Below are 26,475 nucleotides of genomic sequence, written 5' to 3'. Positions count from 1 at the left end.
AAGGAACATCTTAAATAAATAACAACTAATAGATTTAAAGGAATGGAATGGTGTGGCAAAGACAAACTGAACTTTATTTCTTAAGTAGAAAGTTTTTTTATTCAGATTTACAGACAAACCTAATACAGATCTGTAAATATGAAGGGCATAATCTTTTTAAGACTTTGATGCGACACTTTTTCAAATTTGTTAAGATGTTCCTGATTGGTCAGTAATCAATACATGGAAGTCACTGAGAGTCTTTTTGGTTATGAATTAAAAAAACGGGATCTCAAGCCATTACAATTTCACTCATGTAGAGGCACTATTACATAAAGAAGCCTTGGAATAACACACACACCTGTAGCTAACAGGTTTCCTGTGATTTCAACAAAGTCATTTACTGTCTTTTCTTAACTAATTATATCTGAGGAGCTGAGTGGACTTCAGCACGTACTTTTTCTTTGTCATTTCATACTCAAACCATTCCCACTAGATGGTGGAGTAAGGCCCCATTAAACAAAGCGCTGTTTAGTAGCCTGGTGCGACTTTTGGTAATTGTTTTTGTTTGTATGTTGCTGAGCGGCTCACATTTTTTCCCTGAACACCTTGAGTTGAAAAAACTTCATATCAGATAGAAAACCAACCAACGTCATTTGCCTTTTTGCTATTGTCCATTCGAATAAATTGAGAGGCAGTCATATGCGGTAGTTGCCTAGCAACAATAAAAAAAAAAGCTCCCCTTTTTTTAAATTGTAGACTTCAACACAAAAGGCAGTGCGGTGAACCTCTGTCCGATTGGGTCTAACTGTTTTCTATTCCTCTGGTGTCTTTTCAGGACAGCACAGGGATGAAGCTGTGGAAGAAGAGGTGGTTTGTGCTGTCTGACCTGTGCCTCTTCTACTACAGAGGTGAGTCCTCTCAGCTACCAACATGTTTCATTAGTATTGTAGTTCAGAGGACTCTTGTGACCTTCAGAGCCAGAAGTCGCGCTCTTGGTGTGTGTGTGTGTGTGTGTGTGTGTGTGTGTGTGTGTGTGTGTGTGTGTGTGTGTGTGTGTGTGTGTGTGTGTGTGTGTGTGTGTGTGTGTGTGTGTGTGTGTGTGTGTGTGTGTGTGTGTCTGTCTATCTATCTATCTATCTCTGGATCCAAGTCCCTGTGGTAAGCAGTCTGTCAAGACCAACTAGGGATACATACTAATTAAAATGGCTCTCCTGTCATCTGATTTGCTATTTGATAGATCACTTTTTCCCTAAGCGAAGCTAGGGCTTTAAATGAGACTTGGATGCAGCCATAATGTTGATAGAGAAAGCACAGCAGGAAATTGGATTTCACACTAATGTTAAGTCATGATACAAGTTTCCAGAGATTATGCTGTTTTTATACAGTGGTTGCATACTAGCGTGATTCTTGGAATTAGTTGCATTGAACAAAATGTATCTTGCTAACATTTAAAGGTACCTTTCTAATTCCACATTAGAAGGGCCACTTTTATATCATCACGGTGATCATCCTTTTGAATATGTGCGGTATTACATGGTTCTGTGAAGTTTAGACAACCCACACTTTCATAACTAAGTAATGAAAAATTCTATTTTTACTGGAGTGGAATACGTTTTTATTTATTCTGCTATTTTATTTTAAATGGACTCTGCTACCTTTATCAAAGTCCCAATCTTGGTCATGTTTTTTCATGATAGGCTTATGTGGATTTAAAAAAGTTTACAGTTTAAAAGTTTTCCATTAATTTATTTAAATATGGTTGGCCTTGAAAACCTTCCTCTTTGCTACTATTCTGCAATAGGAAAACACTTGTAAGATATGATAAGATTTGTTAGATATGATCTTTTTTTATAAGAAGATTTACTGGACATGTCAGCCCCTCTCATGCAGTAATGATGTTAATATCAAATATTGACAAAGCTGTGTCCAGAGAATATTTAAGAGATTTCCTTTTGGAATAAATGAAATGAATAGTCTGAATCAATGAGGCCGTAAGATAATTGTAGACTAGGTTTAATGTTGGACTGCAGCAGCAGAGAAAATATAATTCTTGCCTGGCACGTCCACATGCCCAATTCCCCCTGCTCACTTGATGCATGGATACAGTCATCATTTCTGCTGATCATGATGACATCTAGTCTGTGTTATTTCTGGTGTCTGCTAGCCCTGTCGCCTTCTTTCCGCCCACTGACTGATAAAAGGCATAGACAGCAGCGGACCGAAAGGCTTTGTCCAGACAGACATATTGAGAAATCCACCAATCAGCAGAGAGTGGGCAGAGAGGTCATGAACTGCACTGCCTCTCAACTAAGCACAACTGCTATCTGCTGTAGTTGTTGGACTATTATTTTGAGCTCAGGATCCTCCACATTGTTAGCTTATGTTTTGCAGAGTCCTCCATGCAGAGACTTGATGGATACATAATTAAATGTAGGGCCAGTGGGCTGCAGGTACAACTGATGCAGGTGAATAGATCGATCCATCAGATGTCAGTAAGAGAGCCAGAGCGCAAACGTAGCTCCAGGGCAAACAGCTCTACCTCTTACCTACCAGAGGCCGACCAGAGTTCAGCTACCATTTTTTATTCCCCCAAATATTACTCACTGTTCACGATGAGGAATACGATATCCCAGTTACTACCAATATGTGTTAGGAGACTTTAGATTTTTTTAAACACCCCCAGTCAACACACACACACCATGTAGACAAAGCAAGTGCACATATGGGAGAGCAGTCACTTGCCTAATTTATTTTGTTTTCCTGTTTTGGGTAAGCAGTGCAGATTGCTTATAACAAATTAGGAGGTTAAGCAATTCTCTGCTTAAAACTCTGGACTCAATCTAATCCCCCCTATGGATACTGCTCCATTGTCAACGTGGAGCCTTGTCTGCTAACTTAATGAGGATTTGAGTGGCCTAGCTGCATAGGACATTACATCAATGCTCATCTTTTCCACTAATTGGACTCTGCTCATCTGACCAACACACTCCTCTTTTAGTATTTATCTCCCAATCCACTTGGTTTGTCTTGCCTTTTTGTGTACAAATTAGTGTTCCACTTAAAAGTTTAGTGTAACATCATGGAAAACTTGAAGCAGACTGACAAAAGTAGCCCCTAATGCTTTGTGTTTTTCTCTGCAGATGAAAAAGAGGAGGCGATACTTGGCAGCATCCTCCTACCAAGCTTTCGTGTTTCCATGCTCTCTGTGGATGATCACATTAACAGAAAATATGCCTTCAAGGTCAGTGCATGTTTTCATTTCTGTCAAACTGTTAGACTGCACATTTTATGGTTGAGTACATTTAGAGCCAAAGTAAAGCATAAGGAACCCTAAAGGTTGTGATCACTGGTGTTCAGTTTAAAATAAAATATTTTATTTAGCTGTAGTGCTCTTTTCTTCGTACAGTGTTTTCTTAAGCACATATCACGCTATGTTTACTGTGGTTTGAACATATTTTGTCTTGACTTTAGAAATATTTTGTAGTTGACTGACAATGAAGTAATGCAGGTAATTGTTTAAAACTTAACTGCACACTGCTCATGCTAAGAAAGCCAAGAAAGCATGTGTGATATCTCTGTGCTGGCTACTGCCAGTGGTGTAGTACTAGAAAATTGCAATACCCTTAGTTGACTAAAAACCCCCAAGTTACAGGGCAACAGGAATATTGTGTGGGATCTCAGTGGTGTGTGTTTGACTGTGGGTCCTTCATAAACCCTAAGAGACAACAAAGTTGTCCTGCCAAGTACAAACACAGACGCCCAGGAGTCTGCTCAAGGTCCCTCCAACCACACAGCCCGCTCCTTTTCCAACTTTGACTCTGAGTGAGGGAGTGAGGGAGTGAGGGGGAGAGAGGGAGAGAGGGAGAGAGGGAGAGAGTTGAGGTAAAGAGAGAAACACAAGAGCGGGGTATGACCTCTTCGGTTTACAGTGATTCGCTCAGGAATGGGATGACTTTGAGACCGCATCATTTTAAAATTTTCCCCTGTCTCTTGTTGTAGCCAAATGGCCATGTCATTAAAAGTTCTTTATTTCTAAGGATTACTCTGAAGTAATTGGAGCAATAACAGTGCTTTTTTTGTTTTACAGACATTAGTAAACCGAATATTGAACTTGTTCACTAAGCATTGTGTTTTTCTCTTTCTGTTTCTTGCTTTAACAACACAATGGTTTGTTCACTGCAAGGGAACAGAGCAACTACGGAACAATGTGTCTGCCATACAATGAATTGCATGGTAAGTCCTACAGTATTGTGGCAGATTTATGGCCTTAATCTAGTGGTATGCTTGAAACTCGGGTGAAACATATGTGGATGATACAGATGCCCACAGCCAGGAATATTTCACAAACCATTACATTTTCACCACTTTTTGCTAAAACATATGACATGCATTAAAGTCATTGTTTCCTCACAAAGTCTCAGCATCTCTACACTCTTCTTATTTAGTGATAAACCTACATGAAAGCCACCAACCTTGATTCACTGGGGCAGAGTTTAAGTGCTAAAAATCCCAGTTGACTTGATGCTTTTCTCTTCTCTCTTTCAGGTAACTTTCTCTTTGTCACTTTTCCTGTCCATTGTCAAAACAGGCAACGCATCCCAACATGCGGACATACTATTTTTGCTCTGACACAGCCAAAGAGATGGAGTCTTGGATGAAAGTAATGACAAATGCTGCACTTGTGCATTCAGAGCCAGTCAAAAGGTTTGTAAAAGGATCTCTATTATAGCCATTGTTGCAGAGATTGTACTTTATTTGAAGTTGGGGGATGACACTGAGTTGTTGTGCTTTTGAATGGAGGAAAAGACATTTGGAAATGGCATTTGAGGACAGTTCTTTAAACAAGTATGATTGACTTGGTTCCTTGGATTATTTCTCCATCCTGATTTCTTTTAGCATTTGTACTGTAAAATCCCTCTGTTAAGCCTGTTAAGTTCTTAAGCAAAAGTTCACCACCCGCTTTTGACATTTCTGGACTCTGTGCTTGTTGAAAAAGCTGTGACTGTCTTTGTTATGTAACTATTTTTTTTTACTTTTTTTTTTTTTTTTACTGTAACTACTTTTAAAGATTATTTTTGGGGCTTTTCCGCCTTTATTTGATAGGACAGCTAGGTGAGAAAGGGGAGAGAGCAGGGGAAGACATGCAGGAAATTGTCACAGGTCAGATTTGAACCCTGGACCTCTGCATCAAGGCATAAACCTCAAAGTATATGTATACAGCCACGACTGTAATTGTTTTTACTGTTGAAGTGTATTGCAGAGTAACATACACACAAATGCCATGTGCATGTGGGCATACATTTGCTGTGAATGCATGGTGCAGGTTGTTTAGGAGATGTTATGGACAGCTGTGCTGACTGATGAAGACTACTGACTCATAAGGATAGTTTTTTTTTTTTTTTAAATCCTTTTTTAACTGTTAAATGTCTGGAATTTGGCAGCCCGTCTGTCTAATGCCCTCCTTTTACATGAGTGAGCAAAGATGTTATGGTAGTGCTTTGTAATTACACAGAGCAGTAGTGCCTGAAATCCAGTGGATAGAACAGTGTGATGCTGTTATAAGTCTAACTAGTTATTTATAATATCCATCTAGACTATGGGCTACCCTTATTTCAAAGTATCTATTGAATTCTATGGAAAGTGTTATATTTTATCAGATCTTTCATATTTTAAACTGCTGGGTAGTTCTAAAAAAAGAGCACGATACATTAGCCCAAATCCTTACCCGATGACCTTTTCCTTTTGTGTGTTTCTACAACCTCTTCAAAAGAAGTATTGGTAAATGCACACAGACCTTTCATAGGGCTAAATGTGAACTGGGCTGGTGGAGCCACAGATGGCTGGAGAAGACATTACGTGACTAGTGCTGCTATTTAAAAGGATACAAGTGGAAACTGTGAAGGAATGCCGTTCCTACTGCCCTCCTATTGCTAACACAGTGAGCCATGCTGCTTACAGGAATTTGCTAAACTTTGAAGCTGTGACCTTGAGTCTGTTTAAGGCCAAGGAGTGTTGGTGTCAATTACCTCTGGAGATCTCCCTAAGGACCACAGAGCTGTGTATAGGTATTCTAGAGAGGAGGCAAAAGGGAGCTGCAAATGGATTACCGGTGTCTGAGCAGCACCTCTGTGACGTGCCCCAGAAGAGACAGTGTTTTATTGGAGATATCTGATTTCCTTTTACACGCCTGGCCTCCTCTGGCAGCTGGAAGAAACATTGTGCACCTCCATCCATTTTCTTTGCGCTTTCTTTTTGTTTCAGAGCTACCCCCATTAGCAGAGTTCATAAAGGTAATGCATTAGGTCTACAGTATATTTTATCCATACTTGCTAAAATGTCTCAGACACCTTTTACTGGTGATCTATGAGACATATGAGTATCCCTACTGCCCATTTAATCTGATGCACGTATCTTTCCGTTTCTGCGCAGGTAATTATGTGTCTTGATTGCCTTTAGCTGACACAGGGTCTTTATGTTTCAAGTTGGTATTCTAAGGCCTCCTCTTTGTCTTTACCAGGTTGGACAGGCTAAAAGTGGAGCAGTGTGGACCACAAGAGATCAACCATTTGGCCAACCACAAGCTGCCGCTCACACAGCCTGAAATCCAGAACAATGTACTCAATCGTGAGGTTGACCGTGAACGCGATGCTGCAGTCGTCTCCACCACAGCAGATGAAGAGAGGAAACAGAGAGATGCCGAACGCTACGGCTTCCAGAAGGATGGGGCTGAGCCTGAGCGCCCACTCACCAAGATCAACAGTATCAAACTGCAGCCAGCCCAGGCAGCAGCCATGAAAGCTAACATCACCTCACTGCAGACTCCAACAGAAATGGATGGGTCACACCGCAGCCCTCAGGTCAATGGATCTGGTGAGCATTGTCCAGCTGATGGGACTGGAGTCCCTCCTCAGGGAAGTCCCACCCATGAGCCAGGCCGCACCCTGAGCAGGACCAGCTCTATGCAGCAACTAGAGCAGTGGGTCCGCACACAAAGAGGACGCAACCAGGATGATGACAGCAGGAGGTTGGTTTGATTCTATGACCTTTTGCATGTTTACAAAAACAGTTTTTAATCATTTCATTGTGTGTTTTCAAGATATTTGTGGTGCAAGAGGAGAAAATATGCCAGCACAAGTTGTTTTTAGGTTATTGCACACAAGTCCAATCTTGTCTTGTACTTTGACAACAAGAAGTAGAACTTAACTAAACTTGGTATAATCTAGAAATGCTGATTTAACTGCATCTTTAGAATGGCAAGATTCTCCATAAGCCTGTAAGTGTCCGCTCATACAGTACACATGCCGACTCAGATTTTCTAAAGGTTCTTAGTCCCATTTCTCTCTAAAGATGAGTTGTTTAAAACCAGAGGATACACAAGCTCCTCAACATGATTTAAACACTTTGAAATTACACTATTGAGTGTACTATTGTGTAGAACTGGGGATAAACAATAGCCAAGCTGTTAGCCAGAGTCACTGCCTGCCACTGACCCTGCTGTGAGAGCCCCATTTTTAATTGGTTCAGATCAGACCTGCTCTCTCACTGTGTCTGTCTGCCCGTCTGTCATTGTGTCTGTCAGTGTGTCTGTCTCTCCATCTGTTTGTCATTACCTGGCTTGTGCTCATGTTTAGTTTATTTAAAAGTTTAGTTAAATTCGACGTGCAAAGCAAGTACGTCAATTGCAATGCATGAATTAAAAAAGATTATTATGGATTAAGCCACAAGGTCCTTGTTACCATAATGGCCCTCTGTGATAAGTGTGTAAACTCCCTCTCCATTCTCTCGCCATTCAACTCTTTCAACAGTCTCTGTTTGTCATTACATGCATGTCCTTCAGAATTTAGTTTAGTTTCCATGTACTCACAAGCATTTTCTATGCTTCTGGCTTTTACAGACCAGTAAGTGTTCTGTCTTAGTCTTAACATGAAGTTCTCTCAATGCCAGCAGCACTGACTTTGACCTCACTGTGGAAGTGGTGCTTTTCAAAGCTTTTTCACTGGACAGGTCTAACTTGTCCTGATGGGGTTCTTGAAAGTGAAGCGTCCATATAGAAGACTGGACTAGAGGGGTTTTTCATCTACGTTTTTAAAAGGGGGAATCAAAAACGTTTACTGATTTAATATTATATAACATGATGATGCTTTGATGAGTGAGGTAGCTAGCAAGTTATAATTGGGTGTTTTTTGTTGTAAACATTTTAAAAGAATGCAGAGAAATAGATGTCTTATTGACTATTAACAACTTTGAACCTGCCATGTAGAGCTTATTATTCATGAAAAAAATTCAAATTTTAAGAAAATTAATAAACAAAATAATAATTCAAAGTAGTTGAAGAATTATTTAATTGTTGTACCTCCTTTGAGGGCTGATGGAATTCCTAATGAAAATATATAGATATGAAGCAGGTAGTTCACTTCTTGTGAAATAAGTATCTGTACTACTTATCTGTGTTATAAATCTATCTAAATTATTTGTCTGTTATGAAACACTAGTTAAAGAGTATGTCTTTTTAACTTCCTCATGACGACTTATGTTGTTTTGTTTTTCTTCTATCCAGCATTACGTCATACCAGACACTGCCTAGAAACATGCCAAGCCATCGGGTACCCTATATGCCTCATTATGCAGATGGCTACTGCAGCATGCCCAGAAATAGCATGGCACAGCGAGACAGTATCTGCAGCATGTCGCCATCATTGTACGACCAGGCCCTGGGTCCCTCGCCGGTTGACAAGCGCCGCTCCATGCGCGATGACACAATGTGGCAGTTATTTGAGTGGCAGCAAAGACAGGCCTACACAAGGCCACCGGGGCTCTACAGCAATATGGCTAGTCCCAAAACCATGATAAATTTGTCAGACCATGCTGCACCAAACCACTCCATCCCCCCCTCGCCCTCCCATGGCTCCCTGTCTATGTATGGTGGCTACTCTCCGATGAGATCCTACACCATGAACAGTGCTCGTTCAGAGGTATCCTCGCCCATTTACAGAGGAGACATGAGTATTGACAGACGGCACAGGCCACCACTCATCAAGGTCAGTTAAGGCACACATAACTCTCAAAGGGGTGGTTCACCCATGTAACAAACAATATTTTATCACTTACTTTTAGTTCTACTCGTAGTTATGCAGATAGTTTTGGTTTTATCTGCTCAGATATTGAGATGTAAAATGACAAGATGTTTTGTTTTTAATTTGCTGTGTTGCAGTATGCCTACCCACCTGATAGGAGGTCTATGCCTGCAGGGATCCCAGTCCAGACTGTCACTGCCCAATCCCTCCAAGGCAAAACAGTAAGTCCTCCTCCATGTTGTCCCTTTCTGTGTCCATCAATATCTTTTTAACTTTGAATTTCTCTAATACACCACCCAGTAACTTCATGCTTGTGCAGAGCACTGGCAATGTTTTTACAACCCCTTTCTCCCTCTCCCTCTGTCCTTCATTCCCTTCCAAGAAGACATTGTGACAGAATCTTTAGCGACAGATGTAGGCAGAACTCAGATGTAAGTTCCAAGTGGTAGGATTCAGGGTATGCTCACTTCAGGAGCTCCTTTATCCAGTGGAAAAACCCTGTCATTAACAACTGTCAAAGCCAGATCAGGAATGTATGTCAAATCCGTACACAGTAAATAAATGCTAAACTCTTCTGTCTTGAGTGGACGTGTCAAATTTGCATGCTGCTGACAGTGATTGCACCTTGAATAATATCGGTCCTGAGCTGCATGCACAACTCAATACCTAGATATAGCAACTGTTCTCCTATGGGAGCCTGATACCTCTAAATCTCCTGTCCTGGTGTGTTCTCTCCTTTCCTCTTCCACTCCCTCTGCGGTGTGTCCCTGTCTTATTGTGGCTGTATTTCCCTCCCTTCCTCCCTCCCTTGCAGCCTGAGGAACTGACTCTGCTGCTGATAAAGCTGCGGCGGCAGCAGGCAGAGCTAAACAGTATCCGAGAGCACACTGTAGCACAGCTTATGCAACTTAACATGGATGGCGACAACCCAAAGGTCAGGCTCCCAGAGATGCTCCTTGTGTGTTAGGTGTGTTAGCCTGTGGTGCGTATGCCATCTTTAACCACTTCATCATCCATCTGGATCCAGAGGATTGTTTTTGGTCTTCACACATGGCTGGTTTAAGGAGAAAAGGCTCTGATGTAGACATTCTCTCCATGAAGGACTTTGCTTTGGCTTGAAGTTGTCTCTTCATCATATTTAGGGATAAGTTAACTTTCTTTCAACTTTTCCCAAAATGTGTGAATATCTGGAAACAAAAAGAATCTTATTTTACAACCAGCATCCAACTGTATATAGTTCATCAGATCATTACATTTGATCCATTTCAAATTTGTTGGCCGTTGATTGACTCATTTAACTTCTCTAAATATTCCAGACAGATGTTAGCTGGAGATGAAACTTAAAGCCACTGGCTTAAAGAGTGACCGGCTAAAGAGGTTAAGGCCACTGGCATATGGTAATGTTTATTCAGGAGTTTTGCATTTAAAGTCTCTAATGCCAGGCCTAATGTGGAGAATGGTTGAGTATAAAGGATTTAGGTTTATAATCTCTCTTGTCTTTTTATACCAGTATAGGTCATTGTGGAGCTCTAGTCTTTCATTTCCCATAGTACACTCATTTTGTTACTTTATATAGTACTCCTGCTGCCTGACCTTATTTCTTCACCTTGACTGATCTTGCCTTCCTTTCTGTCCAGTTATCTGTGGGTACACTGTACATAACATACTTGTGTGTGTGAGAAAGAAAGAGAGATAGAGAGAGAATATCACAGAAAGACTGTGACGTCTTTTTCTTTTGTCTCTCTCCTGTTGCCTTTTATTTCCTTTCCTTTTTGCTGCTGACGTTAGAACGACATTCTCTCCCATCACCTCCAAAGGAACCTCATGTATTTGGACAATCAGGTGGGGTAATGCATGACTGCATGGCCCTGTCTCCTCCTGCCATCAATTTAACTCATTTAAGGCTTTGCTCTGATTATACTTAGTATAAGCACTACTGTTTGCTTAGCTAACTTATCATTAGTTTATTTAGTGTTCTTTTTTTATTGTTACAACTACATAGCATGGACCAATGTCACATAACACAGCATTTATACCCTAAGCTAGTTTGAAACGCCCATCCCTAGATGGGTCTATTCATTCATTAGTCTGAATACCTACGTACCCAAAACCCACTGTTAACTATACTAATTTAATATCTGGATATTACTCTATTCTGTATAGTTTAAAGATGTGGACAAGCTTTAGGTCTTACAAATACAATTTATTCAGAGAGGCGTCTACCGTGTCATAATTCTATTGCTCTGAAGTGCTTTGAGAGTTTGAGTAATTACAAAAGTGCAATATATTATAAAGCAGAGACACACTGGCACATTTCTGATAATAAATATAGAGAAGATAATTTTTATGAGCTAGCCACAGATTTGTGTAGCCATTAAAAAGTATGTAATGTTGCTCTTCACTCTAAAAGTTAAGTGATGAGGATTCAAATTACCATTTACTGACACATCCATTGCAACATTGGTGCTTGTGATTTTTTTATCATTATAATACATCAAAGTTTAACAGGAGCTTTCATTAGCAGAGCTTTGCACTACAATATCTTCCCGGTTCTATTTGTTGTAATCATTTCTGTATCCATCCCTCTTTGAGTCTGCTTTATGAGAGAGAGCAGGCGAGGTGTAACAATATTGTCGGTGTTGTCTCTGAAGTGAAGCACTGCTATAAACTGACCCTTGCTATATTGCTCCTCTCCACACTGACTAGATGAAGGAAAATGACCCTTTAATCATCATGACTCACACTTTGATTGAGAACTCTGCCCCAAGGCCTCAACTTTACCAGCAAGTAAGGCCAGCCAAAGGCTTTGCTCCGCCTCGTCCTCACCAGTCGCTGTTGTTATTTTGTTTTGCAATGCTCTTCCTCCGGTGTCCAAGTCCTCATGGCATCTTGAGACAAGTCCCCCTGTATCGTTTGTATTTCCAGCACCTCCTCATCCATTGCTTTTGACTGTTCTCTTATTATGAGAAGTCATGCCAATGTGGGCATGACTTGTAAAAGAGTAGTATGATGTGTTTGCTTCACTGTTTTGTTAAATTCCTTCCTCACTCTCTTTGCAAAGTTTGTGTGTGGTGGCTGGATATAGTTTATTCTAGAAGTTGCTATGTGTTTAAAAACACTGAGCTAGCTGTGGGACTGTCCTGAATCAAAAGCTAAAGCTGTGGTTGCACCCAGATCACTTAGGCAACAGGACGTCTAGTCTTTACTCATCTTGTTTGGTCTTGTGCCTTAACCAGCAAGGTTGGTGTTATTTTGTATTACCCTTTGCAGAATGCTTTCCCTCTAATTAAATTAGATGGCTGGATCTGGCAGGGGGCTCTTATTAGTGTGACTTAATTCTGTGTTGTCAGACATTACCAAATACTATATCTTACTGTGAAAAAGAAATCATAGGGGATTTTTTTTACGACATAATTTAAGTAATGCAAAATACAGTAAATGCATTTTCATTTTTAGCAGGTCACAGTTATGTTTCACTATCTTTAAATAAATATCCACACCAAAATAATACTCCGTTTACAGTTAATTTGGAGTCAACCAGTGATGCCTTAATTACTTGATGTTAGAATTTAGAGCATATACAGAGCATATAAATTCTAGTGGAATAGAATTTATACTTATATAGTCAGTGGGTGATGATGAAGATGAAGATGAATGTTTTCTAGGTAAACTCTCACTTCCTTTTTACCTGTCTGCATTACTTCCTTCTTACCCTCTCTATTATTCTGCTGGTGGAGAGGATACAGAGAGCTGGCTCGTGTGTGACAATGTCTGTGACATCACTTGGCCGCTTTTGTAATTGCCTCTTGAGGTGTAAAAGTGCCGCCGAGGACTGCCCCAACCACCCCCCACCCATTTATTGGCATACCAGCCTGCCAACAGCTGCCTTCCCACCTGTTCAGCTGCCAGAAGTCTGTCTCCCTCCTCCTCCTCCCCTTGTCACTTGTAATCCACACCACACAGCATCCCAGTGAAGCCCCCCTGTGCTGTGGGAGAGTCTGCATGTTCTGTGTGGAATGCCATGTGGTTCTCAGGTCCCACCTGCTTTAACTGTACTGCGTGGTTCAGCTGAGGAAAATGGTGTTAAAAAAAATATGTGTGAAAGAGTGCAGGTGTGAGTGTGAAATATTGATATACAGTAGAGTCTAAAAATATTTGGACAGTGAGTCATTTTTTGTTATTTTGGCTCTGTAGATCAGCACATTGGATTTGAAATTAAATATTGAAGTCTATGAAGTTCAAGTCCTGTCTCTTAGCTTAAACTGCAGGGTAATGAACCTAAACACACAAATGTTTTTAGGTCCCAACAGATATGTGACTTCAAGCAAAGAACAAGGGAAGATGGCTGCAGTTCAAGCCTGGCAGAGCGTCTGAGGGAAGATGATGTCTGTAGGTTGTAGACTAGTCATCAAGAGTTTATAAACCAAATATTAAGTATAATTGTATGATTAGCCTACTTAATTCAATTAATCAGGGTTCCCCTAATTTAGGGGGGCCCAGTAAAGATGTCAATGAAATCTGAAAGTTGGCACTTTGACCTTGACGTAGTCATTTTCTCATTTCATATCCAATCTGAATACAAACACTAAACCACACAAATATATGTAGCTGTCCTTATATTTATGGATTGTACATGTATTTGTTAAGATTAGAAGAGTGGATGAATGATGAAACATTGTGTTGAATGGATTTTCTGGAAACGTGGGATCCAATGCAGTTTAAGCACTGTGACTTTTTTCTTCTTTAAAATAAGTAGATGTTGAGTAGATGTATTAATGAAACTGGAGAGAAGGACATGTCTTTACTTCCTTGTGTAACTACATAAATGTAGATGTAATGTATATAACAAACATAGGTGTTGTAATAGTATAAACTATTGTATTGTAGACTGCAATACAGTCATTGAACTGCTTTTGTCTCCATTTTCCCCTTAATTTAGGTAACTAAATGGTTGTTTACATGTAATTGTCCTAAGCATTACTACTGTACGTATGTGAATATCTGCGGTTATGTCATTATTCAGGAACATCTTAAAGTAATATTGCACTTAACGCAACACAACACCCACTCAGTGCACCACATACAGGTAGAGTCCTTGGACCAATTGGCTGCAGAGAAAGTGCTGGACAAAACACAGTTAGTGGACACAGCTTATGCGCTGACTCTAGGGTTGAGTAAGCAAGATTGTTTTAAATGTGTACCCCTTGCATTTCCAATAAAACCACTGTGTTGTGCTGATGGATACAAACAAATGTGGGTGATGAAACACTAGGCACCCGAATCATCAGAGAAGAGACTGTTTAGACTGGCTGCTCTCCCACTGTTGGTTTGCTAACTTAGATTGTCTGATTCAGTGAAATATGAGTCGAGGACAAATCCCGCGGCTCAGTGAGAGAGCCTTGTCGTGACACTGCATTTGATCTCCAGATTCTAATGTGTATGTACATATTTGGTGTCTCTGTCTAATGTTCCGTCTGTATTCACAGTTGAGTCCAGAAGAGTACAGGGAGCGTGCCTATACATGTATGCCAGAAGAAGTGGACATTGATGTAAGTTCAGTGTTGCACGGTCCCATGACATGATGGTCCATTTAACTCTACATAACGGGTCACAATTTTGTATTGCTTTCTCTTCAGACCAAACTTAGCAGGTTGTGTGAGCAGGATAAAGCGGTGAGGACACAGGAGGACAAACTTCAGCAAATGTACAGAGAGAAGGTGACTAAACACTGCACATCTGTTATCATTACATTCTCACATCAACACTGGTTGCTTACAAGAGTGTGGTGCCAAATGGAAAAAAAAACTACAAATAATACATAGTATATATTTAAGTTTAAATACTAATAATAGCTTATGTTAAAACATTTTGCACAACACTGAGAAAGAGAGAGAAAAATAGTCTTGTTAAGCTGTTCTAATGCGTAACTATGGCCTAGCTATTGTCATCAACTTCAAAGAGTTGTCTGGCTTGCAAGGCTTTCATAGCCGTCATATTTAGCATATCTGGCTGTCCACTGTCAGCAGACTGTGGTTGCTGTGTAGTGTTGACATCAGAGAAAAATATAAGTTTGAAGTACACTGCAAGAACAGTAATGCACTGTGTTTATTCAACATATCAAACTTAACATTGGAGTCACTGAAATCACTGAACAAAGTGTGAAATTTAGCATAATCTGTAGTCCATTTGAGTCCATTAACCTCAATGCCCATTAAAAAAACAAACTAAACCATGCTATTAAAATTAAGTTCTGAAAATAATTGGCTGATTTATTGACTTGTTTGATTTGCTCAACTGCTAAACAATAGCTGGTTCAAGGTTCAATTAGAATTTTTTTTTCATTTTTACTTTTGGCTCCGAAACTTTTTGGTATTCTATAGATGAAATAATCACTTCATTAATCACAAAAAACAATACAGAGTTTCACCAAAAAAAAAAAAAAATTACTTGCAACCTTACTTTTTTTTCTTAATTTAATACCTTTGCAAGATGTATGGGATCTAAAAGGGTTATTGGCCAGAAATGTTAGAGTGGCTTAATCATCCAGTATGACTAAATTAGCTGATTTAAAAGGTTACTGTGACAAATTACATACTGTGTGTTCCTTCAGCACACCCTGGAGACCGCACTGCTTTCAGCCAGCCAGGAGATAGAGATGGGCTCTGATAACCCTGCTGCTATGCAGAGTGTTATCCAACAGAGAGACTTGCTGCAAAGCGGCCTGCTCAGCACCTGCAGAGAGCTCTCCAGAATTACTGCTGTGAGTAATACAGTCCATACACGCACATGTTGGACACTGAAGTTTTCTTTCTTCAGGAGTGCTAGTTTTTTTATTTTTTTATTTACATTGTCATTCACAAAGTGTTCCTATTCCAAACTAGGAGTTGGAGCAGTCATGGAGGGAGTACGACAAGCTGGAAGGGGATGTGATTCTGGCTAAGAACAACCTCCTGGAGCAGCTCGAATCACTGGGAAGCCCTCAGGTAGGCTCATTCTTGAGACTGAAGTTGCGCTGCTCTAATCTTGCACCCCTTTGTGTTAACACTGGCATGGCATAATAGTCAGACTTTGTTGGGCTACATAAGCTGCAAAGCTTCAAAGAAAGCTGAGAATTTGGCAAATTCCATTAAACACCTAGTAATCCTCTTTATAGACACTTTCTTTGACTTTGGGGAAAAAGATGATTTATGTGCTTTAGTGCCCTTAGCTACAGTGTGGACAGAGGTAACTGAGAGATCAAAGAAACGTAGGGAGTGATTGATGACTGTAGCGATGATGGAGCATGTCTTAATTAAGTGTCTTTTATCTTGTCCATCACCGGAGAAGTGAAGAGACAGAGAGAAACTGTTCTAACAGTTATTCCTGGTTGAGCATGAGTCAGAGCCAATGCTAATTAGCAGTAGAGAAGTCAGGGCCAGCAGGGAGCCTGGACATCCTCTTCTTAAGTGCCCTTCACTCTCAGACAAACCTGTCATCAGTAAGGATGAGACAGTTACGCATCGGTTTCTCTTGTTCTTCTGCTTCGCCCTGTGTCCAGAAATGCAAGTTAATCTTTAGGTATTATCTGGTAATTTGTATGTGTTTTCTGTGCTGACCCAGACGGAGCCTCCCAGCCAACAGCACGTCTGCATCCAGAAAGAACTTTGGAGGATTCAAGATGTAATGGAGGCCCTCAATAAACATAAAGCTCAGAGAATTGCAGACGGTATGAACGTGTATGGGCTCAAGAACAACAACAACAGCAAGCATGAGGTGAGGCACCACTAACAGACGGCGTACTTCCTCATGCAGTCCTTCAGCACTGAAACAATTAGTCATTTGATCGATTTAATAAGTTAATTAAAAAAAAAAAAAACAGCTTTGATAATCATTCAACCTGTAAGTCATTTATTAAGCAAAAATGGCAAAAATGTGCTGATTCCAACCTCTCAAATGTGATAAGTTTTTTATTTTTTTTTAAATATTGTAAATTGAATATTTTTGGGTTTTGGACTGTTGGTTGGACAAAGCCAGGAATTTGAAGATGCCATTGTAAGGAAATGTTTCTTTATTATAAATGTCGAATTTTTATCTCTAGTTGCAGTCCTACAGTTTTCTTAACCCAGATCTCCTGCCAGCCCTGCTCATGCACAGTATGAGTGGTGGTATATCTGAGTGGATGTGTCAGTCACTCTGTAACAGCATGTGGAGCTCTCTCTCTCCAGCTAATCAGCTGGTTGGCCCATCCTGTGGTCCAGAACTACTCTGTACCAGATGGTGGTTGCCCTGAGCGTGCGTGGTGACGCCATGTGTCACCGTGCTACCTGTCCTGTCCCCAGGAGGAGGACTCGGTACCCCCACGGCCACCCCTACCCCAGTCCTATGAGCCCAACCCCCCCAACGTGCCCCCTATGCCCTCTCATGCTGGTGTTCGCCCATCAACACTCCACAGGCCGGAGGACAGGAAGGCCAATCACAGGAATGGCACGCACGGCGTAAGCTTGTTGACCTCATGGTTGACCCTGCCCTCATCTGTGTGTCACCACACGTCATTGCCCACTGTGATGGCATTCACTTTCATTCTGACAGACATTTCATGTCATTTGGATTATTTTCGGTTGGATCACATCCCTTTATTTTACATGATGTCATCTTCCATCATCTTTTTTGTTAAGTTTTTTTTTTTAAATAGGAAGAAACTTTATTCACCTTTCTTTTTTTTTTCTTTTTAATTGAGTTGCTTTCTTGTCTTCCATCTCCCTCCTGTGTGTTGGTTGCTAACTAAGCCGTGTTGACTGCTGCCTGCTCTTGTATTTGGCTGTAAAATAGTATGTTTTTCTTTTGTACACATTTTTGTTTTAAGATTGTAAGACCATCATTTTGTAGAAAAACAATGACTGTTTCTCACTGTCTTTGAAGTCATTCTTTAAAAGAAAATGTCACTTTGAAAAAATATATAAATATATCTCACTTTAAAACCAAACTCTCCCTGACTATAAATCAGTATGTATGTGTGTGTTAAACTTATTCTTTCTTTTTTATCGGCAGGGCCCAGACTACAGGCTGTATAAGAGTGAACCAGAGCTCACCACAGTAGCCGAAGTGGATGAGAGCAATGGAGAGGACAGATCTGAACACCCGTCTGATAGAGAACATTCTGGAAACAAAGGTACATTACGCCAGTTTCTGATAAATTATCCAGTTTGTTGGCACTAACAAAAACTCAATCTGTTGATGAAATTATTACTTTGTGACCTAATAAACTGGATTTCTAGCACCGATAGTTGCCATGGTTACCATGGTATATCTACAGACAGGCTTCTCTCTAAATCATTAAGCTACATCAGTTTATCACAAAGTAAATCTCATTTGGCGTTTAGTTGTTGAAACAGTGGCATTTACCCAAACCCATTTTTCTGGATTTAATTTACACTGTGTGAATCAAAATACTGCTCAGGTTTGTTTATCAATGCTGTGATAACATATCCAATCAACTCATCTTTATTTACTCTTAATGTCACTATACATTCTCTTTGAAAAGGTGGTTTATGAAAAAGCAAATTGGCAAAGATTCAGTGAAACAGCTAGCACAGCGTAATGCAGCTGCTCTGAGGTTGAATTATTACACTGTAAGCTCCTCACTTGTTCCACAGCACCACACAATCAATAGGAGCAACCAGCTGATGCGGCAAGTTCTGCCTGAAATACTGTTATTGTCAGTAGAGTGTACCTAAAGCCAGATGTTACATTCCCAGTGTTAAACTTGATACACAGAAGAACTGATGGGTAAATTTCCATACTTTTAAGTACAAGCTTAGGACTTTTCTGTAATGACACATACACACTGCATTTTAATATTGTGCAAACTCAGTTCATATTTTACAGTATCTTTCATAAAATATACTAGTCTTTAGTGAATTGCTACTAATGTGTTGTGTAAAAGCAGATGGCTAACTGACCTCTTGTCTTGTTTACCTGCTAGGGCTGTCCTACCCAGTTGGCATTGTCCCACCCAGGACCAAATCTCCAGTTCCTGAGTCTTCCTCCATAGCTTCATATGTTACCTTAAGGAAGAGCAAGAGGCCTGACCCCAGGGTGGGAAGTCTAATGGTAATTGCCAATTGTTCTTAGCATGTTTTAACCTTAGGCCCACCGGATGCTGCCAAATAATGCCACCAGTTGTCAGGAACTAACTTTAAAATGTAAAAAGTGCTAAGCTATCTAGCACTTATTTTCCTTTGTGGTAAACCAGACATTTTTGTCGATAAGGAGTAGAAAAACAATAATAATAAAGGAAACGAGAAAACCACAATCATTGTTATTATTTGTTATCTCGTCATTGTAAACCTCCTGTGGGCCGCAGCAAACTAGCCACCACTTAATTTTCTTGAATGCGTTTGTTCCCTTAATTGTCTGTTTTGGTTATTAAGCTGTTGGTTGAAAGTTAACATGTGGCAGAAAGGGCCACTTATCACATGGCCAGGGTGTGACTCATGCTCCTAAAACCAGGCTGTCATAAAATAGATGCCAAACTTGGTTTATACAGTTTCCAGCCACAAACACTGTCAACTTAAATACACTAACCATGTCATTAGTGCACCACAGGGTGTGTAGGGTGTGTCGTCTTTTTATTGTTTATGTATGTGTTTGAAGAAAAGACATATAGTATGAATGAACCTTTGTGAACTCTGCTGAGCATATATACATACTGTAGTGTAGTCCTCCCTGTAGGCTTGTATTCAATGGTTGTAAGAGAGTGTGTCACACAGACCATTAGAGTTCAGCTCATGCCCTTGGATACCAGCTTTTTGAACAATCTGGACACTGGAGGCTGCATTCACTCTCTGGACAGAATTCAGACCTGCCAGACCCTCCAGCATGGGACAAGAAAGTGAAACAACTTATCTTCAGTTCACTTCACATCATCAGCCTCAGCTTCAGCCTTCTCAGGCATTAACAGGCCCCAGCCTCTCTGAGCGCACCCATATGTGCCAGCAGGAGCATGTGTGTGCACAGCAGCGAGCCAGGTTTTTATTCTAAGAGAGGGAATGTTAAAGAGCCATTGCATTATTGTGGTTATTATGTCAATCCTGACTTCTGTGTTTAAAGAAGCAAAACATTGTTTACTGTAGTTGTTTATTGCAATGCAATTTACAGTATTGGCAGAGAAGATGCAATTTTTTTTCCCAACAATACCTCGTAAACTGCTGCATTATGAGATTTGATCCAACAACCCGATGACGCCACTTAGCTACACACCCAAACTGTGGCTCTGCATCATATAAATTTACCATAGTGACATTTGTCTCCTAGCATGTCTCCTAGCATGCTACAGTATTAAAAATGTCTATTTATGTGTGTTGTTTTTGTTTCTGTGTCCCTCTGTGGTGTGTGCATGTCTGTGGTTGTCCTCTCTGGATAACAGGAGCGTCCACGCAGCGCGGTAGAGCAGCAGCTGTGTGCTGTGGAGAGCAGCCGGCCCAGGATGAGTGTGGAGGAGCAGCTGGAGAGGATTCGCCGCCACCAGCAGGGTGCCCTCAGGGAGAAAAAGAAAAGCCTCCACATCCGGGGTAGCAACCAGGAGAACACGCCCTCTCGCAGTCACTCATTTACTAAAGAAAACCATTTTCGCAGCATGCAGGTATTGAGCAACTGCTGCAGACACTAAGGCAGCACTTAAATTCAGAGTATCAAATCCTGAAATCCTGTCAAGTGACTTGATTTCTCATCATTTTTGTCCCGTTTTTTTCCTGTCTTTTCTAGTCCCCTAGGCGCAGAGATGAAGGGATAAGCAGTGGCATTCAGGAGCTGGAGGCCTCACTTAGGCAGCAGGAGGTGGTGAGCGAGCAGGAGACGCCCGCTGAGGAGATTGCCCGTCTCAAAGAAGCCGAGGCTGACCACTTAAATGTGGACCGAGAGGTAAGGCACAGCAGTTGGCTGTTGTACTCATCAGAGTGAGAGGGCTCATTTTATTACAAGCAAATTATTTAAGAAATGTTTACCTACATCTGGTATCTGAGTCAGAAAATGACATAATCACTGTTTTGGCTAACCCTGTACGTAGTTCTGTCAGATTCTCCTCCAGATGGTGGAACCATTGGCGAACATGTCTGTATACTAGACACTGAACATTGTGGAAGGCTTTATTTTATTTTATTTTTTTTGTATTTTTTTTTTGTTGTGTGTGTTTGTATATGTTCTTATTTTGATATGGATCCCCCTGGGTCTGAAATAAAGTTTATTTATTTTTTATTTATTTATTTACATCACACTTTTATTATTGCGGATTAGATTATTAATACCACTACTCTAATAAATAACACAATTACATGGTTTTATAGCATGAATCTGTCAGTGCAAGTAGCACATGAAACAGATGATCTGTGAAAACAATCGTGTTTCTCTGCCTCCCTCTAGTGCTCCTAACTGCATTTGCAAGTTTCTACCGTGAAGGAAAAAATGAAAACTCGTCAACTGCGGTCAAACTGTAAAACTAGGCAGCTCTGATCAAATATGAATCACGATTAGTTACTCCATTTTCTATTTAAAACACTTGAGGCTAAAAAAAATAGGCAATGCAGTAACAGAATCTTAATTCATATCAGATCAGAGTCAGTTTGACCGCTGTTCACGAGCCGTCGGTCCCACTGCGTTAGAGACTGCTCCGATCTGATTGGTTGTTTTCCCTATGCCATTAGGAGCGCCAGAGGGAGGCAGAGATTTTTTCACAGATGATCTGTTATTCATGTAGTACTGTCAGGATATAGTGACAGTTTCAGCAAATATGACAAAAAGCTATGAAAGTTACCAACTGTAATTTGCATATAGCAAATGATCAGGGAAATAATACAAAAGTTTTATTTGACAGGTATTATCTTAATTATCCTTTGGTGTTAACTAGATGACGAGCCATGGTTCTGTGTAACACGTAACATTCTCTCTTGGAGCAGTCATTCACACTTGGAACACTTGGGGGCGGAGAATTGGCATCCGCTGTGTGCTTGGCCATCAAGTGGTATTTCAGACTGGACGTGGAGTTTTTCTAAAGTTACTAGTTGTTGCAACAGCATGTAAAAAAACGAACATTAATCTTGCAATAAAAGAACTGACGCCGTTAAAATGGGTCTGTGTTAACGCTGCTAATAACGCGTTTGCTGACACCACCAATTCTAATCACTGCAATTTCATACTTACAGGCCTTCCTTAGAAATTAATAACTTCATTGTTATTACATTTTTAGAAATCAATCTACCAAACTGTAAAGTCGCAAAACACTGTAGGCAGGAATTTTTACAAAGGCATGTGCACGACACAGTACCCCTGATACTAAAATCTTTTCATATGCACTTAATTTGAAGTTGTATCTTGCTGTTTTTACAAGAGTGCTTGCCCTTTATTACAATGATATCAATAAACTCCTTACAACCTATGTTCCCCTCCCTTCACTTCATTCAACAGTGATGCTCCAGTTAGTTTTTTACACACCCAAAATGTGCATTCTCAGTCTCCCTGTTCTGATGATGACGATCATTTGTTATTTATTTATGATTGTCATTTTCTTATATCTGCACTTTTTGTAAAGCACATAGTAGTATATCAAGTGTTTCTTTGTGTTGTGTTTGTTCAGCTTTCTGTGCCTGAGAAAGTGCTGATTCCTGAGCGTTATGTGGAGTCAGACCCCGAAGAGGCTCTGAGCCCTGAGCAGGAGGCTGAAAAGCAGAGGAAAGTTGATCGCATCAAAGCCCTCATAGCCAAAAATAGGTAAAGACATCATCCTTCTGTACCAGGAAATTTAAATAGATAAGGCTGCTCAGATCATTGATTTTTGGTAAGGATCTTTTGGACAATTGGCTCGGTGAACACTGATATTTCCCAGCAGAGGCCATGCTTGAAATTATTTCTGGAAATGAGGGGTAAGTTTGGGGTCATAGCAGGACATCACCACAGAAAACTCAAAAGAGGCCACACTGCCTGCATGTGTGTTCCTCCCATGCAGATGAGTGCCGTAGATTTGCAGAAGCCCGTGCTCTTATCCCTTATCCACTGACATTTTATTCTAAATGTTTGCCCTCTTGAAATGATTTACACAAGATCGCTTCTCTGTCCGGGGGTAACTTTGTTTATTCTGAAACTTTGTTAAATCTGTATACTGTATTACAGAGACTCTGTTGTATGTGTGCTCCAGCATGCAGAATGTGCTGCCTAGTATGGCTCTAAGCCCAGAGGAGGAGACTGAAGTGGAGGTTACCGTACAGGAGAAAGAGAAGATGATTAATATCTCCTACGAGCTGGCAGCAGAGGCATCGAAACGCAGCAAGCTTGTTGCAGGTACATCTCTGGGGAGGGGGGGGGGGAAGCTAGTGTTCTTAAAACAAGAGTGCGGAACTTTTACATTTAAATGAACGTCTGTTACATTCAAGCCCTTGCCAAGTTCAAAAAATGCTGATTAAGTCCATCGGCGACCTGGGAAAGCTGTCTGTGTTTCTCAGTGTACCAGAGTTAAGGTGTCTGGTGGCTGTGGCGACATTCCAGTGCCAGTGCCTTGGAAGGATGCTAATGAAGCTTATTTGGACTCAGAATGAGTGGTTTGATAACTCCACAATGTTGTTACATGAGCAGTATACGAAATGTCGTTAACCAACCTTGCTCACTTACTTACAATTCTTCACGTTGTAGCTGCTTATTCTGGCTCTCTGAATGGCTCTTGTATTACCCAGTACCTTGACAGGCAGGAAGGCCAGAGAGACCACAGCGATGCAGCATTAATATGAATCCCACTGCTTTTCTTTAGCAGCTCGACAGTGTTTGTGTAATTACTCTTGCTGCCAGAGAGAAGCAACAAAGGTTCCGCACTCCAGCTTTTAAGATCATTACTCTTCATTGTGGCTTATCAAACTGCAGCTGCTTCCATTGTGCATGTGTTCAGTCACTTATCATTGTGGTCTCAGGAGTTTCTTGATTAATTTCATTGACTTCAGTGATCATTTTCTGTTCTGTGTTGCCATTTAGCTACCGATGCAATTTGTTTTTGTTTTGTTTTATGTGTGTCTGCGTGTGTTCGACATGTTGCTCTGTTTCATTGCAGTGAAAAGCCTGTCGTCATCTTCCCCACCTCTGTCTCCTAACACACACCCCCAACTCACTGATGGGTCTCACTTCATGTGTGTGTAGTAGCACCAGTAAGGGCCTTCATCAACCTGTTTTGTCCGTACTCACAATGTTAAAGTGTTGTCAGTGTATAAATTTGATTGGGATTGATTAAAAGTATGTATAAAGAGAGGAAACCATTTAGGTGTGCTGTAAAAACACATTTTTTTCTCATCTTGTGGTAATTTCTGTAGTCTGTGCTAGTAGTGATTGTAGACTGTAATATACACTCTGTGGCCACTTTATTAGGAACAAATACAATCTAATGCACGGGCAATACTAACAATATTTTGTATTAATAGTCAACCAATAGTCGACCCTACAAAATTGTCGCAGTATCGACATCAACGTATTTGGACAATATTATTGTGATATCTGATTTTCTTTTCCTTTCACCTCAATACTAAAACATTGAATTAACACCTCAATGTCAGTGTGAAACAAAACGGAACATTATAGGCATCGTAAACGTAGACAGTATTGGATGGCATTAGATGGTACAGGTGTACCTAATAGAGTGGCCCTGAATGAATAGGAGAACTATGTTATGTCTGTTGTCTGTTGTAGCATAATTTGACCTTTGCCCCCATAATAAAATCTCACTTTCTCTTTCTGTAGCACAGGCTTTGGCCTCAGTGAAAACCTACACATGAAGGAAAGAGCAGTGGAGGTGTAAAGATGCTCCTGAAAACTTCCCCAGGGACATCAGCACAAGGCCACGGCCTACAGAGAGGGAAACTGCCCACTGCGTATGCTCACTGTGACGTCTTAAGCTCTTATGCCACTTACAACACTTTCTCTGTTATTTCCCTTCTTTGGGGCGCCACCCAATACAGCTTTGATACCATTATTGATGCAGTTCTGTTATCAGTTTTTACAAGGTTTTTAAGGTTATTTTCATTATTTATATGGTTTTATTAGGTTCTTGTTTGAATCTGGGCCAACGTGTGTGTGTGTGTGTGTGTGTGTGTGTGTGTGTGTGTGTGTGTGTGTGTGTGTGTGTGTGTGTGTGTGTGTGTGTGTGTTTTTTTTTAGGCTAATAGACTGAGCTCTGTTTTGAGCCTAAAGGCCTGTAACAAAATGTTTGGGCCACATTTTTCATACACGTTTCAGTACCTGTCCTAAAAGATTTCAAAAACATATTTTGACATAATTTCAACTGACTTAAGTATTTTTTATGAGTCACACAGTTTGTCTTTCAGACATCGGTCATTAGCTAACCATTCATATTTATCCATTTATTGTAAAGAACATTTGTCAATATGAAAGTTGAGTTTATAAGAGATGTAGATACCTCCATTATAATAAACGGAGGAGCCACTTTATTGCTGCAGACAAAGATTATTTGTTATTTCTCCTGTTTCTGGGTTGTAATTATTTAAAAAGGGGATCTTCTGCAGTCCCTGTCGCATTGTTGCCGACACATATGTGAATGTTTAAGTCACAATATACTGTCTTTTTTTTGTATGGCTGAGAGATATATTTAAACAAAGAAGGAAAAACAATCAAGAGTTTGGTTCTATTTTATGACATGTTGGTTTGAAGTCTTTGAACTAAAAAAACAAAGGATTAGCACATGTAAAAAGCAATAAAAAAACATTTGGATCCAGGATTTTACTTTGTGTGTACAAAGTGTAATTATCAGAGGTTTACTATGTATATAATGTACATGGTACAACAGGATGGGAGGATGTATCCAACATATGGTTACATACTAGATTTGATTAGCAAATGTTCATTTTCCATCTGTTTTATATCATGTTAAATAAATGTTGCCATTCTTAACAAGCTGCATTCTGTTCTTTACCACCTCTGTAGCCAGCTTTAGTGGACAAGCTGAGAATAAAGCTATGTAAACCTGCTCAAGCGTTTGCATCAGCTCAAATTCAGTTTAGTCCTGCAACATGAAAACTCTGGACTTGTATAGGCCTACAGCAAAATATGCTTACTTAAGGACTGAATGAATTTTGACAAAATATTGAAAAGCATATTCTTGGTTTCAGGTTGTTAACATTTAGAGATGTATGCACGAATAGTGGACTAGTAATTAAATGATGAACTTTATCAGAAACGATGAAATGTAGTACGGGTCATTTGTAGGGCACAGATTGAGGTAAACGTGAGATGAGCATAGACTGTTTAGGAAATAAGTACAGCCAGTTTAAATTTGGAACTATGACTCCCTCTTGTGGTCATTCTGCTGTAATGGAGACAACTTTCACAGAGCCCAAGTTAGGTTACTCGGTTTATATTTGTCATAAATGAACACAACATCGTTTTGTTCCTGAAATGT

The 26,475-nt window shown here is 40.3% G+C and overlaps 1 protein-coding gene across 24 annotated transcripts in view; it reads left to right on the top strand.

Annotated features, from left to right (window-relative positions):
* The window catches only part of LOC116694202 (pleckstrin homology domain-containing family A member 5), a 79,368-nt gene extending 54,209 nt beyond the window's left edge, over positions 1-25,159 (top strand). For 8 of the 24 annotated variants that reach the window (XM_032523761.1, XM_032523759.1, XM_032523780.1 and 5 more), the window contains 23 exons: positions 818-890; positions 3,123-3,223; positions 4,571-4,686; positions 6,500-7,006; positions 8,540-9,020; positions 9,194-9,277; positions 9,871-9,990; positions 10,845-10,898; positions 11,763-11,843; positions 14,543-14,605; positions 14,693-14,773; positions 15,667-15,816; positions 15,938-16,039; positions 16,656-16,808; positions 17,375-17,530; positions 18,081-18,204; positions 19,018-19,145; positions 20,461-20,676; positions 20,799-20,954; positions 22,663-22,796; positions 23,221-23,363; positions 24,121-24,214; positions 24,801-25,159. In XM_032523761.1, the coding sequence (XP_032379652.1) occupies positions 818-890; positions 3,123-3,223; positions 4,571-4,686; positions 6,500-7,006; positions 8,540-9,020; positions 9,194-9,277; positions 9,871-9,990; positions 10,845-10,898; positions 11,763-11,843; positions 14,543-14,605; positions 14,693-14,773; positions 15,667-15,816; positions 15,938-16,039; positions 16,656-16,808; positions 17,375-17,530; positions 18,081-18,204; positions 19,018-19,145; positions 20,461-20,676; positions 20,799-20,954; positions 22,663-22,796; positions 23,221-23,363; positions 24,121-24,206 (3,309 nt within the window). In that variant the 3' untranslated portion in view covers positions 24,207-24,214; positions 24,801-25,159. Of the gene's footprint in view, positions 1-817; positions 891-3,122; positions 3,224-4,093; positions 4,216-4,527; positions 4,687-6,499; positions 7,007-8,539; positions 9,021-9,193; positions 9,278-9,441; positions 9,606-9,870; positions 9,991-10,844; positions 10,899-11,762; positions 11,844-14,542; positions 14,606-14,692; positions 14,774-15,666; positions 15,817-15,937; positions 16,040-16,655; positions 16,809-17,374; positions 17,531-18,080; positions 18,205-19,017; positions 19,146-20,460; positions 20,677-20,798; positions 20,955-22,662; positions 22,797-23,220; positions 23,364-24,120; positions 24,215-24,800 lie in introns of those variants that run through there. The other 16 variants (XM_032523785.1, XM_032523773.1, XM_032523786.1 and 13 more) reach the window with 14 other exon arrangements.
* Positions 25,160-26,475: the final 1,316 nt, after the last annotated feature.

This window comes from Etheostoma spectabile, chromosome 8 (genome assembly GCF_008692095.1).
Source record: "Etheostoma spectabile isolate EspeVRDwgs_2016 chromosome 8, UIUC_Espe_1.0, whole genome shotgun sequence".
NCBI classification, from domain to species: domain Eukaryota; kingdom Metazoa; phylum Chordata; class Actinopteri; order Perciformes; family Percidae; genus Etheostoma; species Etheostoma spectabile.
Note: the sequence above shows the minus strand (reverse complement) of the source record. Positions and strands in the feature narration are given on the sequence as shown.